Below are 15549 nucleotides of genomic sequence, written 5' to 3' on the forward strand. Positions count from 1 at the left end.
GGTTGATTTTGACTAGCGCATATAGTGTCAAACTGACATAATGTCCACTGTAATATTGGCAGAAATATTATGGCTCAAATGGCTATTCTGATGTTAAATAGCAGACTTTATTAAGAAATGATCTTGGATTGTGCTACAAACGTGACGCTACTACCCAGAAAACGACCGGCGGGACAGTTTTTTCGAATGTGTTGGCTATTTATTGCTCCCACATCAATTTCCGATAGCTAACATTAGCATTATGATTTGAGCATCGAAAGGTACTTACTAGTTTAGCAGGAACAGAGCCAAGGCAGCACCGGTCGAAAATCAAACCATCAAAAAGGCACAGCAGAGACTTTACTATCTGAGACTCCTCAGAAAGAACCACCTGTCACAAAAACTGCTTGTGTCTTTCTATCGCTGCTCAATAGAGAGTGTGCTGACATACTGCATGTGTCTATGATATGCCAGCTGCACAGCGGCAGAGAGAAACGCACTTCAGAGGGTCATAAAAACTGCCATGAAGATCATAGCTGCTCTCTCCCCACCTTAGATGTCAAAAAGGCCCAAAACATCATAAGGGATCCATCTAACCCCGGACATAAACTGTTTGAACTGCTGCCCTCGGGCTGGAGATACTGGACAATAAAATGCCGGGCAAACAGATTTAAGAACACTTTTTACCCGAGAGCAATCGTGTCGCTGAACACAAGGCTGAGAATGAAGAAAAAGAATGACTGTGCATGTGAGCTGTGTGCTTGGTATTTTATGTATTATTTTTATCTATTTATCTGAGTACCATGTTCTTATGTTTTTTATGTGTCATTATGAATTTGCACTAAATTAGTTTGCTTGCAATTTTGTTGTACAATGTACAATGACAATAAAGATATATTCTATTCTAAATCCCTCCTCATCTTTGAGATCACGCCAGCAGGGGAAATGTTGCTCCTGACTGTCCTTTTGTGCGGGTCGCATTCTCTTTTAAAAAAAAAAACTTTTTGTTTCTTTGGTTGTTTTGGAGCTTCGGTCATGATAGCAGTAATTGTGAATAAATACATACCGCCAAGAATCGAATCAAAACGAATCGTGTGATGCCCAAAGATTCACAGCCGTAGTGGCTTTACTGTACTCCGATTTCAGTTAGGACAGTCCAAGTACGTAGACACGAACACGTGGACGGAGGATTGTCTCGCCATCGTCCTTCTGCACGGCTTTTTGTCCGCAACTGTGCCGGTCTGCGCATACCTTCCAAACATGTCAAAATACGAACGCAAAAAAAAAAGCAGCCGCAAACTCTTCCAGGCTTGATAAATCACACTAGATGAGTATGTGGACATTCTGATGATCAGTACACGCAGACCTTTTAAAGACCAGGCGCACAAAATGTGCAAATAGTATTCACCTATTCAAGATACACACCTAAAAGAGTGGGTTAGACTCCTGGACTTGACATACCAAACAGTTTTCATCCAACATCAGCGATAGAGAGTCTTCTTCAGGATGCAGGATTTGATCAGTATTAAGCCTCCTTGTTTCATTGGCCTGTCTGAAACCTGTATTTTTCTTGGCAATTCTGCTATGACCACATAATGACGTACGTAGAAATGTCAACATAAATTATACTGCGATAGAAAAAGTGAATGAAATCAAATTTCTTGGACTACTTTAAAGGCCTACTGAAACCCACTACTACCAACCACGCAGTCTGATAATTTATATATCAATGATGAAATCTTAACATTGCAACACATGCCAATACGGCCAGGTTAACTTATAAAGTGCAATTTTAAATTCCCCGGGAAACTTCCGGTTGAAAACGTCTATGTATGATGACGTTTGAGCGTGACGTCAATGGTTGAAACGGAAGTATTGGGACACATTGTATCCCAATACAAACAGCTCTGTTTTCATCGCAAAATTCCACAGTATTCTGGACATCTGTGTTGGTGAATCTTTTGCAATTTGTTTAATGAACAATGGAGACAGCAAAGAAGAAAGCTGTAGGTGGGATCGGTGTATTAGCGGCTGGCTGCAGCAACACAACCAGGAGGACTTTGAGGATAGCAGACGCGCTATCCGACACTAGCCGCCGACCGCATCGATGATCGGGTGAAGTCCTTCGTCGCGCCGTCGATCGCTGGAACGCAGGTGAGCACGGGTGTTGATGAGCAGAAGAGGGCTGGCGTAGGTGGAGCGCTAATGTTTTTATCATAGCTCTGACGAGGTCCCGTAGCTAAGTTAGCTTCAATGGTGTCGTTAAAAACAGCATTGCTAGGCTTCGACAGGCGGCACAGCACTAACCGTGTAGTTATAGGTCCAGTGTTTGGTTCGGTGTCTCCTGATAGTAGTATTGTTGATCTTCTGTCTATCCTTCCAGTCAGGGGCTTATTTCTTTTGTTTCTATCTGCATTTAAGCACAATGCTATCACGTTAGCTCCGTAGCTAAAGTGCTTCACCGATGTATTGTCGTGGAGATAAAAGTCACTGTGAATGTCCATTTCGTGTTCTCGACTCTCATTTTCAAGAGGATATAGTATCCAAGGTGGTTTAAAATACAAATCCGTGATCCACAATAGAAAAAGGAGAAAGTGTGGAATCCAATGAGCCCTGAGTTACGGTCAGAGCGAAAAAAGTTACGTCCTGCACTGCACTCTAGTCCTTCACTCTCACGTTCCTCATCCACGAATCTTTCATCCTCGCTCAAATTAATGGGGTAAACGTTGCTTTCTCGCTCTCGCTGCTGGTGTGAACAATGGGGAAATGTAAGGAGCCCTTCGACCTGCGACGTCACGCTACTTCCGGTACAGGCAAGGCTTTTTTTATCAGCGACCAAAAGTTGCGAACTTTATCGTCGATGTTCTCTACTAAATCCTTTCAGCAAAAATATGGCAATATCGCGAAATGATCAAGTATGACACAAAGAATGGATCTGCTATCCCCGTTTAAATAAAACAATTTCATTTCAGTAGGCCTTTAACCAAATACCCAGCAGGCACAAGACATTGATACAACGTTGATTACACATACTGTATATATATTTTAAAATGGACTTAGAAAGAACGTTGCAAAATAGTTTGTAAATATTGATAACTAACATTAGATCCACGTTGTTGGTTGGAAAAATTCAATGGTCAAATCAACGACACAACCCGACATTGATTAAACGTTGTCAAAAAGCATGTTGTTTCAAAGTTGTATTTGTGTTTTAGAATGACCAAATTTCAATGGTGAAGCCGAGTCATACCAAAGACTATAAAAATGGGACACATTACCTCCTTGCTTGGCACGTAGCATCAAGGGTTGGAATTGGGGGTTAAATCACCCAAAATTATTCCCGGGAGCAGCCACCGCTGCTGCCACTGCTCCCCTCACCTCCCAGGGGGTGAACGAGGGGATGGGTCAAATGCAGAGGACAAATTTCACCACACCTAGTGTGTGTGTGACAATCGTTGGTACTTTAACTTTAACTTTAGAATATTGGTTGGGAAATGACCAAAATTCAATGGTCGAATCAACGCAAGAACCCAACATTGATTTAACGTCGTCAAAAAGCATGTTGTTTCAACGTTGTGTTTGAGTTGCCTATTGTCAGGACCTAATTCAACAAGTTCTCAACGTTGTTTCAATGCCTTGTTCCTACTGGGTACTCTCTGACAAACTTATCAGCAGTGCTGGTTACCGGGTCATGCCGGATGACCCAGGATCGAATCCTGGGCGGAACAGTAAAGCAGGGACTGAATCAGGCGGGTCACACTGACAAAAGTTTAGCCTGCAGTTATGACAGTGTTCTCTGTGGCGTTTTCTACACAGATGTAGTCCGCAAATGGGTCCGGCCCAGTCCGGTCGGCACAATGATCTCAATGTGTGTACTTCTCAGAGTAGAAAAAACTCACTCAGCAACAGTTTAACGTTTAAATGCATGAACTTCACATGAGCTCGTCATCAAGGCCAACCCGGAAGGTGAAGGTGGGGGGTAAGTCATCAGAGGGCGGGGTAAAGTAGGTGGAGGGTGTGGACTTGGACGACCAAGCATTCCTTGCAACTGCCTGTTGGGGTGCATTGGGTTGTCTTGAAAATGGTGAAGGTTTTCACTGAAATGATTGCCACTTTCACTGTCGAAGAAGCTGCTTTTCTGACTGAGAAGGTGATCAGAGATGAGCCCTTGGTCTTGGGTGTGGTGAATGTCGGTGACACTCTTTTTCCGCAAGGTAGACTCTCGGCTGGAAGACGCAACCGATTGGCACTCGGAGCTGCCATCACTGCTGGCGCCAGTGCCTTCCACAGGCGTGACTCTGATGGTCGTGATAGCCTGAGGGTGTGGATGGAAAGGAGGAGCGTTTATGGCGCTCAGAGTGGGAGGTCTGTTTGAGTCGTGGTCCTGAAAATGGTTGGGTTTGTTAGTTTGTGACGGATGGAGTGAATATATCATATGTGGGAGACTACTGTTTGAAACTCCTTCTCCAACACTTTTATTTTCGAACTTGGTCACCATTTCACTCTCCCGCCCATCTAATGGCCCGCCATCCTTAAGGGAATCGTAGCAGTCCGTATTGTTGACGGTAAAAGCTGGCTGCCGTAGCGATAGTTGTTTGTCCGCTGGATTCCATCGCCAAGAGCCGCTTCCATCAGTGCTTGGAGGTTTCACAAAGGGCCTTTTTACTCTCGACTCTGGGTGGGCTTCAACACGGACTATACTGCCGGTTCGCTCCAAACCTTTGCCTTATAACATAAGAGGAATAAGAAAATGTAAAACAGTGAATATCACACAAGAGTCTTCAATTGTTCAGTATGATCTCAGCCAGGGGTGTCAAACCTACGAGCCGCGAGATGCGTTTTCGGAAATTTCGATGAAAGAAACTGCTGTGCCAAATGTGTCCACTGGATGTCGCCAATGCAATTCTGTTAGGCAAGCACACGGTTTATACCGGGGCCAAGCAAGAGGTGCGAGTAAAGCCTGGCTGCGGCACTTCCCCTTCAACTCAAATGGAACGTAAAACCTGCCGTTTTACATATTCTGCTTCGAACTATTCGTTGCCCCAAAATGTCTATCAAAAATTAGAAAAGTGAATGCGGAGTGTAACGCTACCTTCCTGACTAGTTTCTACCTCCGTTTCTTGTGGTTTGTTGAGTTACCACAGGATTAATTAATTAATAATTTAATACATAAATCAGTTTTTATCTATTTATTATTTATTTTGTTCAATACCAGATAGTTGTGACTTAAAGTTAATGGCTTTGCAGATATACTGAGACAAAGTCCAAGTTCATTGTGTTTATAAAACTGCACCAATTTTTTCCTCAGAATTTTCAACTAGCTTAAAGTGTTCAAGGGGATTATTTGTATTGATGTGTATTTCTGGTCTTGTCACCCCCACCCGGGCAGAAGGGCAGTACGGCAGTGCGGCTGAATCAAAAGAGACGTTGGAGATTCTCTGATGAACAAAAAGTTGCTTTATTACAAGCGAGCATCATTATACAGGTCTGCAGTACCTGGAGGAGCTCAGGTCAAAAATGAAGGACTCCTAACTTGGACTCCAAACCATCAGTTTTATATTCCTCCTTCCTGCCTTCTCTCCGGTGCAATAACCCATTCCACCAACCACCCTGTTTCATGTAGATATTCATGTACATATTCATTTCACCCACTGTATAGAGTGTACATTTGTTTTATCGCACTGTATGGAATGGCCTCAATCTCGTTACCCTGCGTAATGACAATAAAGCTGATTCTGATTCTGATTCTGTCTCTGTGTGTGTGCCAAGTCAGGAGAGCACATCCTGACTATAAAAGGAGATGTTCGTGTGTAAGTGTCTGAAAAGACAACAGATGTATACCATAACTTGTAGGTTTATGTTAAGTTAAGCATGGAATCTCTCCTCCAGGATAGAGCTATAACTTTTGCATTCCGAAGCCTGGTTTTATTGCTTCTTCTTGTGAGAGAGATAACTCAAGTCCACATGCGAATGTCCAACTAAGGCTCCTTAATTTATTATGGGCCCAACCATTATTTACTTAAACTTGGTGGTTCGCTTTCGCCAAGTTGAATATGAACATTCACCATATGTAGAACATAATATGGGTTCATTCATTCACTTCAGTATCTTTTTTCGACCAAAGTAAAACAAAGAAAACAGCCCGAAGTTGCCTTCATTTTTAAGTTATCATGCCATGATTTTACCAGTCCGGCCTGCTTGGGAAGGGACTTTCCCTCCAGGCGGCCACATAGCTAAAATGAGTTTGACGCCCCTGATCTGAGCAATATAGCACCATACCTTCTATTTCCGCTGCGCCAGTGGTGGACGCTGGTGGTGACGGGTCGTGATCCGTAAGAGCTCTGTAGCGAATGGATCCCGTGCAACTGACAACGCTGCCGCTGTCCTCCGATCGAGTAGAGTTGAGCAAGCCGTGGTGTTTTGAGAAAGACATTACCTAAGAAGAGAGAGAAATGATTAGATAGATAGATTTATTGGTCCCCGTGGGGGAAATTTATTTTCACTGCCGTACATAAAACAATAGACATTACACATCACAAAACAAAAATAACAAAAATACATCATACTGTACATGACAAACACATTTATGAGCTTGTCAGACAGGTCGGCCGGGCCTGCTGTTATGGGCGGCTATAGCTGCAGGGATCAGGCTTTTCCTGAGGCGGGTCCTCCGGAATTTGCATACTTTATCAACAGCGATACAGGCTACACTGAGGGTGCCCGTAAAAACCAACTTTAACACTTTTAGAAATATACACCACACTGTGAACCCACACTAAACAAGAATGACAAACACATTTCGGGAGAACATCCGCACCGTAACACAACATAAACAGGAGGGGGGCGCGGAAGAGTTAGTGCTGCAAAGGGTTCTGGGTATTTGTTCTAAATGGTAAATGGGTTATACTTATATAGCGCTTTTCTACCTTCAAGGTACTCAAAGCGCTTTGACAGTATTTCCACATTCACCCATTCACACACACATTCACACACTGATGGCGGGAGCTGCCATGCAAGGCCCTAACCACGACCCATCAGGAGCAAGGGTGAAGTGTCTTGCTCAAGGACACAACGGACGTGACGAGGTTGGTAGAAGGTGGGGATTGAACCAGGAACCCTCAGGTTGCTGGCACGGCCACTCTCCCAACTGCGCCACGCCATCCCGTTCTGTTGTGTTTATGTTGTGTTACGGTGCGGATGTTCACCCGAAATGTGTTTACATTCTTGTTCAGTATGGGTTCAGTGTGGCGTATATTTCTAAGAGTGTTAAAGTTGTTTTTTACGGGCACCCTCAGTGTGACCTGTATCGCTGTTGATAAAGTATGCGTTGCATTCACGTGCGCGCGCGCGTACAGAAGCCGCACATATCTTGTGACTGGGCCGGCACGTTGTTAGAATGGATGAAAAGCGGACGTGACGACAGCTCGTAGAGGACGTTAAATTATGGCAGTGCCTTTAAGGCACGCCCCCAAGACTGTGGGCACGACAGTGGTCCCCAACAACCAGACCGCTTGGTACCTGGCCGAACAATAAAAAAATAAAATGATTTTTTTTTTTTTTTTTTTAAATTAAATCAACATAAAAAACACAATATATACATATATATATGTATGATATAGATCAATACAGTCTGCAGGGATACAGTCCGTAAGCACACATGATTGTATTTCTTTATGAAAAACAATAACATTAAAATAAAAAAATACTTTATTTTAATTATTTTTTAATTATTATTATTATCATTTGAAACTGGATTTTGCATGTCACTATAAAGTTATATAAGCCTTGCTTGTTCAATATTCAATGTAAAACTTGTTTGGGTCCCTATTAAAAGGTTAATTTGTTCAACCTTGGCCCGCGGCTTTGTTCAGTTTTAAATTTTGGCCCACTCTGTATTTGAGTTTGACACCCCTGGTGTAGTGGGTGAGTGATATCCTGGACTATTGTGTTTGCCAGTCGCGTGATGGACCTGTGGTTTAAACCTGAAATGTTGGGTGTGGGTAGGCCGATGATTTTAGCTGCTATGTTTGTAATGCGTGTGAGTTTGGTCCGGTTGGTTACAGAAAGCATGGTGAAAAAACATGTGGAACAGTACATAAGAATGGGTTGAACAATGCTTTGGTAAGGTAATAACAGGAGATGGTCGATTGTGTTAGATAGTGTGCGATACTGTTTGAAGCTTTTTCTCTAAATCCGCAGCCCTACAGTTTCGAGTCATATCACTTGGTATGTGAAACGTCCATCCATCCATTTTCTACCGCTTATCCCTTTCGGTGTCGCGGGGGGTGATGGAGCCTATCTCAGCTGCATGCTAACTGTTAAAAGTTAAAGTCCCAACGATAGTTACACACACACTAGGTGTGGTGAAATTATCCTCTGCATTTGACCCATCCCCATGTTCACCCCCTGGGAGGTGAGGGGAGCAGTGAGCAGCAGCGATGGCTGCGCTTGGGAATCATTTTGGTGATTTAACCCCCAATTCCAACCCTTGATGCTGAGTGCCAAGCAAGGAGGCAATGGGTCCCATTTTTATAGTCATTGGTGTGACTCGGCCGGGGTTTGAACTCACGACTTCCAGGCTCAGGGCGGACACTCTAACCACAAGGCCGCTGAGCACTTTAGCATTATAACCTTAGCGTGCTTGCATGCTAACATTAACATGCTAACTTTTTGAGCAAATTTTACAACCGTTTACCCCAGACTCACATAACTTGGTATGTGACACTTTTGTTAGAATGCTAATGTTAGCATGGACATGCTAACTTTTTCAGCTAATTTTACACTTTTTTCTCTAATTATGCAGCCATACACCTTAGAGTCATATAACTTGGTATGTGAAACATGCTAATTGTTAGCATGTTAACCTTAGCATGCTAACCTTTTGAGCTAATTTTACAACCGTTTACCCCAGAGTCATATCACTTGGTATGTGAAACATGCTAACTGTTAACATGCTTGCATGCAAACATTAACATGCTAACTAACTTTTTGAGCTAATTTTACTACCGTTTACCCCAGAGTCAAATGACTCTGGGGTAAACGGTAGTAAAATTAGCTCAATTAGCTCAGTTATATAACTTGGTATGTGACACTTTGTTACTATTAGAATGCTAAAGATAGCATGCTAGCATGCTTACATTAACATGGTAACTTTTTCAGCGAATTTTACACTTTTTTTTCTAATTACACAGCCATACACCTTAGAGTCATATAACCTGATATGTGACTCATGCTAAGTGTTAGCATGCTAACCTATTGAGCTAGTTGTGCAACTATTTACCCCAGAGTCATATAACTTGGTATGTGACACTTGTTAACTGTTAAAATGCAATTGTTGGCAAGCTAAAAATAGCAAGCTAACTTTTTCAGCTAATTTTACACTTTTTTTCTCTACTTCCGCAGCTATATACACCTTAGAGTCATATAACTTGGGATGTGAAACATGCTGACTGTTAGCATGCTAACGTTAGCGCACATGCTAAGTGTTAGCATTTTATTGTTAGCATGCTAATGTTTTAAGTTAGCTCTGTAGCTCATTTCGTACTGTTACATCTAAAACTCACAGATTCTGACACTCGACACCATCTTAAACATACGGCGGCTTCCAGCGTCCCCCGGGCAGAGGTCCAGGGCACAGATAGCAGTCCCAATAAATTTTCCGCGGGAATTTTCTAGTAGATTTTATTCTAATATTTATGTGTATAATTTGGGTGCGATATCATTGAGTCCAGCTGCCTCACAAATACTGATACTCTTAAAGTCGATCCCCCACTGTGTATTATTTACTAAAGTACAAATGTTTGATGAATAGGATGGAAAATAGTATGCGGCCAGTTTGTTCAACTGATTGCCAGTACCCATGGTAAGGACACACTGTAGCCCTAACATGTGGACCATTTTACCAGCACTATCTTAGTCTTTTATCTTCGTCGCCATAGGTGATATCTTGATATGTCAACTCACGAATCAAAACTTTACTTTTATATAGACGGAGCATCGGGGCAAAATCCTGATTTGTCATTTGTCAATCTAACTAGTGGCTCTCCAAACTGCCCTCTCCAGTACACCTGATTAGACCTTACCAGGGAGGCTGAGGAGTGTGATCCCACGATAGTCGGAAGACACAATTTGGTCGCCCTCCTTAAAGAGAGGAACTGCCACCCCGGTCTGCCAATCCAGAGGAACCGTCTCCAATGTCAACACAATGCTGTTATTGACGAGGTCTTTCAAGTATTTCATCTACCAATATACAGTACATCATCCCAAGTCGAGGTGAGCAACACACTGTCCCTACCATTCATGGTGTTGACAGTGTACTGCGTCCCCTTCCTGAGAAAGCAGCTAATGGTCCATGATTGTCCATGGCTTTCCCAAACTTTTTCCTCGGCAACTGCCAAAACAGCACCTTGGCCTGTCCGTACCAGTCAGCTGCCCACCGGGTCCAATGAGTCAAAAAGACCCGATAGGACTACTTCTTCAGCTTGACGGCATTCCTTACTGGTGGTGTCCACCAGCGAGTTCTGGGATTACTGCTACGGCAGGCACAGACCACCTTGATTGGTGGTTAGCCGCCTCAACTATAGAGGCACGGAACAAGGCCCACTCTGACTCAATGTCCGCTGCCTCCCTCGGAACATGTTCGTAGCTCTTCCGGAGGTAGGAATTGAAACTCTTTCTGACGGCAGACTCTGCAAGATGTTCCCAGCAGACACTCGCAGTGCTTTTGGGCCTGGCAAGTCTGAGTGGCATCCTCCCCCTCCATTGGCGCTAAAACTCCTGAACACGGGACCACAAGTCTGATGACCAAACCACAAAGCCGATCATCGAACTACGGCCCGGGACACACATATGCTTGAACATTGTGTTTTGTTATGGGTAATCTGTGACGAGCAAAAAATTCCAGAAACAAAACACCACCACTCGGGTGACCGTTCCTCCCAATAACACCACTCCAAGTCTCACCGTCTTGATAACACAACTAAGCCACTGACACAGGGGATTCTTTGTTTGGTCTGCAGCATGATACGCAGGCAAACTCATTCATTTGTTTTTGGTCATGTTTGGCTGCACGACAACCGAGACAGTATCCAAAAACCTGACTCGACTTTTGGCGAATATTTAGTCAAAAACCAAATCCTACGTAAAAGCGATTTAGGGATGAGCGGTAGTCAATGGATGGATGGATGGATGGGCAAAATTTGAGTAGGTTATTCATGCAAGTGTGCCATCAAGTATTGCTCTCTCAGTCATTATTCTTCATGACTACTTTGGTTTTGTTCTGTGTTCTCTGCCTATTTCAGTGACGGTGCTTTTGTTTTGTTTGCGCCTCTGCTCTAAACACATTATTAAATATACTTTGAGCTGCATACCGCCTGCTGTTCTCTGCATTTTGGGGTCTTCCCTGCACCTGACCTGTTCTACTTTCCCCAGAAACCCACCCCCTGATGCTAAATATTCCACTTTCATGTGTAGCACATCAGCATAAGCAAATTAAGACATGTCAATTATAATTCATACTCCAGTCCTGACCTCGCCTCTCACCTCAGCCTGACATCTTTATTGCGGATGTCTCTCTTTGCCTGCATTTATGTGGTCTGGATCTACACTATGCATGGTCTTGTGCATGCAATACAACATATACAGATGATTTTACAGTTAATTTCCCTTTAGGGATTAAACCTAGGAAGGAATCCCTTACCTGCATGAGTCTGGGTTGACCGCCTGCACTGAGTGGTCTACATGGAAGAGTTGTCTTCTCTGTTACTCTCATCCAGTTTTGTTTTGCTGATCCAAACACATCAACCGTGCTGTCTTCTGATTCACTCTCCTGATCCTTGATCGTAGAATTCTCCTCCTCAGGAATATGAACTAGCTGAGACGATCCGGGACGAGACTGAATAGTCATTCTGGATCCACCGGGCAAACCAACACCTCCGTTCTGGTTGAGGGGATTATTATTGGCTATTGGAACGCAGCCAGCAGGTATTTTGTTGTACTGAGCAGGGATGTGGGCCCCAGCTTCCTGGCCAGGGACCAAAGGCATGTAATTTCCACTATAGGGCTCTGGAGCCAAAACCATGGCCGATGGTTCAGAGGGATAATGCAACTGCACATTTCTTTGAGGAGATAAAGACACTGCTCTTATTCCATCCATCACCTGCAGAGACAGCTTCCTGTTGTCATTCTTATTCTTCCACTGGTTGAGGAGTTGTTTGGATCGCACTGAATCCATTGAAGTGTGGATCGAGGCATGACGCCGAGGAATACGACAACCCTCTGATGAGGAGCCACCATGCGACCTAAAGGAAGACGCAAAACAACTAACTGAAGTCAAGATAAACTGTGATTAAGTACACTGTATATATATATATATATATATATATATATATATATATATATATATATATATATATATATATATATATATATATATATATATACATATATACATATATACATATATATATATATATATATATATATATATATATATATATATATATATATACATATATACATATATACATATATACATATATATATACATATATACATATATATATATATATATATATATATATATATATATATATATATATATATATATATATATATATATATATTATATATATATATATATATATATATATATATATATATATACACACACACTACCGTTCAAAAGTTTGGGGTCACCCAAACAATTTTGTGGAATAGCCTTCATTTCTAAGAACAAGAATAGACTGTCGAGTTTCAGATGAAAGTTCTCTTTTTCTGGCCATTTTGAGCGTTTAATTGACCCCACAAATGTGATGCTCCAGAAACTCAATCTGCTCAAAGAAAGGTCAGTTTTGTAGCTTCTGTAACGAGCTAAACTGTTTTCAGATGTGTGAACATGATTGCACAAGGGTTTTCTAATCATCAATTAGCCTTCTGAGCTAATGAGCAAACACATTGTACCATTAGAACACTGGAGTGATAGTTGCTGGAAATGGGCCTCTATACACCTATGTAGATATTGCACCAAAAACCAGACATTTGCAGCTAGAATAGTCATTTACCACGTTAGCAATGTATAGAGTGTATTTCTTTAAAGTTAAGACTAGTTTAAAGTTATCTTCATTGAAAAGTACAGTGCTTTTCCTTAAAAAATAAGGACATTTCAATGTGACCCCAAACTTTTGAACGGTAGTGTATATATATATATTGTATATATATATATATATATATATATACATATATATATACATATGTATATACATATATATATATACATATGTATATACATATGTATATACATATATATATATACATATGTATATACATATATACATATACATATGTATACACATATATATATATATATTTATTTATTTATATATACATATATGTATACATATATATACATATATATACATACATATATACAGCATATATATATATATATATATATATATATATATATATATATATATATATATACTGTGTATATATATATTCATGTATGTATATATGTGTGTATATATATATATATATATATATATATATATATATATATATATATATATATATATATATATATATATATATATATATATATATATATATATATATATATATATATCCATCCATTCATTTTCTACCGCTTGTCCCTTTTGGGGTCGCGGGGGGTGCTGGAGCCTATCTCAGCTGCATTCAGGCGGAAGGCGGGGTACACCCTGGACAAGTCGCCACCTCATCGCAGGGCCAACACAGATAGACAGACAACATTCACACTCACATTCACACTATACATATATAATATATACATATGTATGTATATATATATATATATATATATATATATATATATATATATATATATATATATATATATATATATATATATATATATATATATATATATATACATATATATATCGCAGTGAAACTTGCCAAGGGACATGTAACCAAATATTAACATTGCTGTTTGTATACTTTTGACCCAGCAGATCACATTTTCAGTAGACCCATAATAAATTCATAAAAGAACCAAACTTCATGAATGTTTTTTGTGACCAACAAGTATGCGCTCCAATCACTCTATTACAAAAAAGTAAGAGTTGTAGAAGATATTGGAAACTCAAGACAGCCATGACAATATGTTCTTTACAAGTGTTTGACCACGACTGTATACACATACATATACGTAGATATATACAGTCACCAAAATCTTACCGTAAAATGTATGGTGATTGTGTTACTATTTTTTTTTTTTTACAGTGCATTACTGTAAATTGAAAAACGGTACCACTCTATTTTTACGGTAAAATGTTGTCGACTGAGCTGACAGTTTTTTACAGAAACATTTCTGGCAGGGCTGTCCAAACGGCGGCCCGCCTTTGTCTTAAATTTGTCCCGCAGGACGGCACAAGTTCGTCAAGCAATCTGGACGGGCATTTATATATTAAATGTCATATTAAATTGTTTGATAGATGCTTATTTGTCGTCATTTGGAGTGTACTTTCCAGGAAATGCGTTCAAAGCATTGACTTCTTTGACCCAATCCAAACAACCTTCCCTAGTCATGGTGCAGAAAAAAAACATTTCAAATTATATTTTAATATATAAAGACCGGGTGTTTTGGTTGGATAAAACGGTGTGGAGGCGGGTAACGTAAAAACATAACAATTAGCCAAGAGACAGCTCATGTCCCGAAAACCCGTAAGCTAGACACAGATACCACTCTATGTTTTAATGGTATTCCTGTTTTGAACCAAACTCAACCTGACAGTTGTTTAATCTTTAGAAAATGTGAAATATCAGGATATTATTGGCGAAACGGGACTAACAATGTGTTACCTTGGCAGTGTGCTACTGCTGAAGGACTTGTCAGAACTCTCCAAAGGACTTGGCGGAACGATGACCTTCACTTCAGCATTGGCGACCTTCAGACTGGACCTGGATGGCTCCCGGTAGGAGGAGCTTCGTGTGAGGATCCGCTCTGCCTGATTGGGGGAGAAGGTGTGGGTGGTGGACCTGGTGTTGATTGGTTCCGGTTGACTGGGTGTCAACATGTGGTGGCCCACTGGATCACAGAGCAAAGATCCAAATTCAAAATGGATAAAAATAAGGATGACAATGGCAGTTAAGTCGCATCAGGACCAAAAAGGTCCTCAGGGATTTAAGAACCATTTATAAAAATGATTTTGATTCATAGTTTTGTCTACTTTTTTTTGCTCAAATCTCTCAATTAATTTCAGTCCTGTATGGAAATAGCTACCATGTCATGTTTAACATTTTATATGCCCATTTGCTCTAATTATGGCAGGTTTTTAACCACAAGGCCACCTACTCAGTGGCCTTGTGGTTAGAGTGCCTGCCCTGTGATCGGTAGGTTGGGAGTTCAAACCAAAGACTATAAAAATGAGACCCATTACCTCCCTGCTTGGCACTCAGCATCAAGGGTTGGAATTGGGGGTTAAATCACCAAAAATGATTCCCTGGCGTGGCCACCGCTGCTGCCCACTACTCCCCTCACCAACCAGGGGGTGAACAAGTCAAATGCAGAGGACAAATTTCACCACACCT

At 41.1% G+C, this 15549-nt stretch overlaps 2 protein-coding genes across 7 annotated transcripts in view; both read right to left on the bottom strand.

Moving 5' to 3' along the window:
* Positions 1-442, bottom strand: part of LOC133664974 (xenotropic and polytropic retrovirus receptor 1 homolog) — a 74068-nt gene extending 73626 nt beyond the window's left edge. Inside the window, exon 1 of the mRNA XM_062070084.1 lies at positions 269-442. The gene's annotated coding sequence lies outside the window, so the exon portion shown is untranslated. The remainder of the gene's footprint in view (positions 1-268) is intronic.
* Positions 443-631: 189 nt separating this feature from the next.
* Positions 632-15549, bottom strand: part of LOC133664973 (phospholipid phosphatase-related protein type 4-like) — a 79413-nt gene continuing 64495 nt past the window's right edge. For 5 of the 6 annotated variants that reach the window (XM_062070076.1, XM_062070080.1, XM_062070078.1 and 2 more), the window contains 4 exons: positions 14821-15046; positions 11678-12278; positions 6259-6415; positions 632-4704 (listed from right to left, as the gene is read on the bottom strand). In XM_062070076.1, the coding sequence (XP_061926060.1) occupies positions 3890-4704; positions 6259-6415; positions 11678-12278; positions 14821-15046 (1799 nt within the window). In that variant the 3' untranslated portion in view covers positions 632-3889. The remainder of the gene's footprint in view (positions 4705-6258; positions 6416-11677; positions 12279-14820; positions 15047-15549) is intronic. The other variant, XM_062070077.1, reaches the window with a different exon arrangement.

The sequence above is a fragment of the Entelurus aequoreus genome, linkage group LG14 (assembly GCF_033978785.1).
Source record: "Entelurus aequoreus isolate RoL-2023_Sb linkage group LG14, RoL_Eaeq_v1.1, whole genome shotgun sequence".
NCBI lineage: Eukaryota > Metazoa > Chordata > Actinopteri > Syngnathiformes > Syngnathidae > Entelurus > Entelurus aequoreus.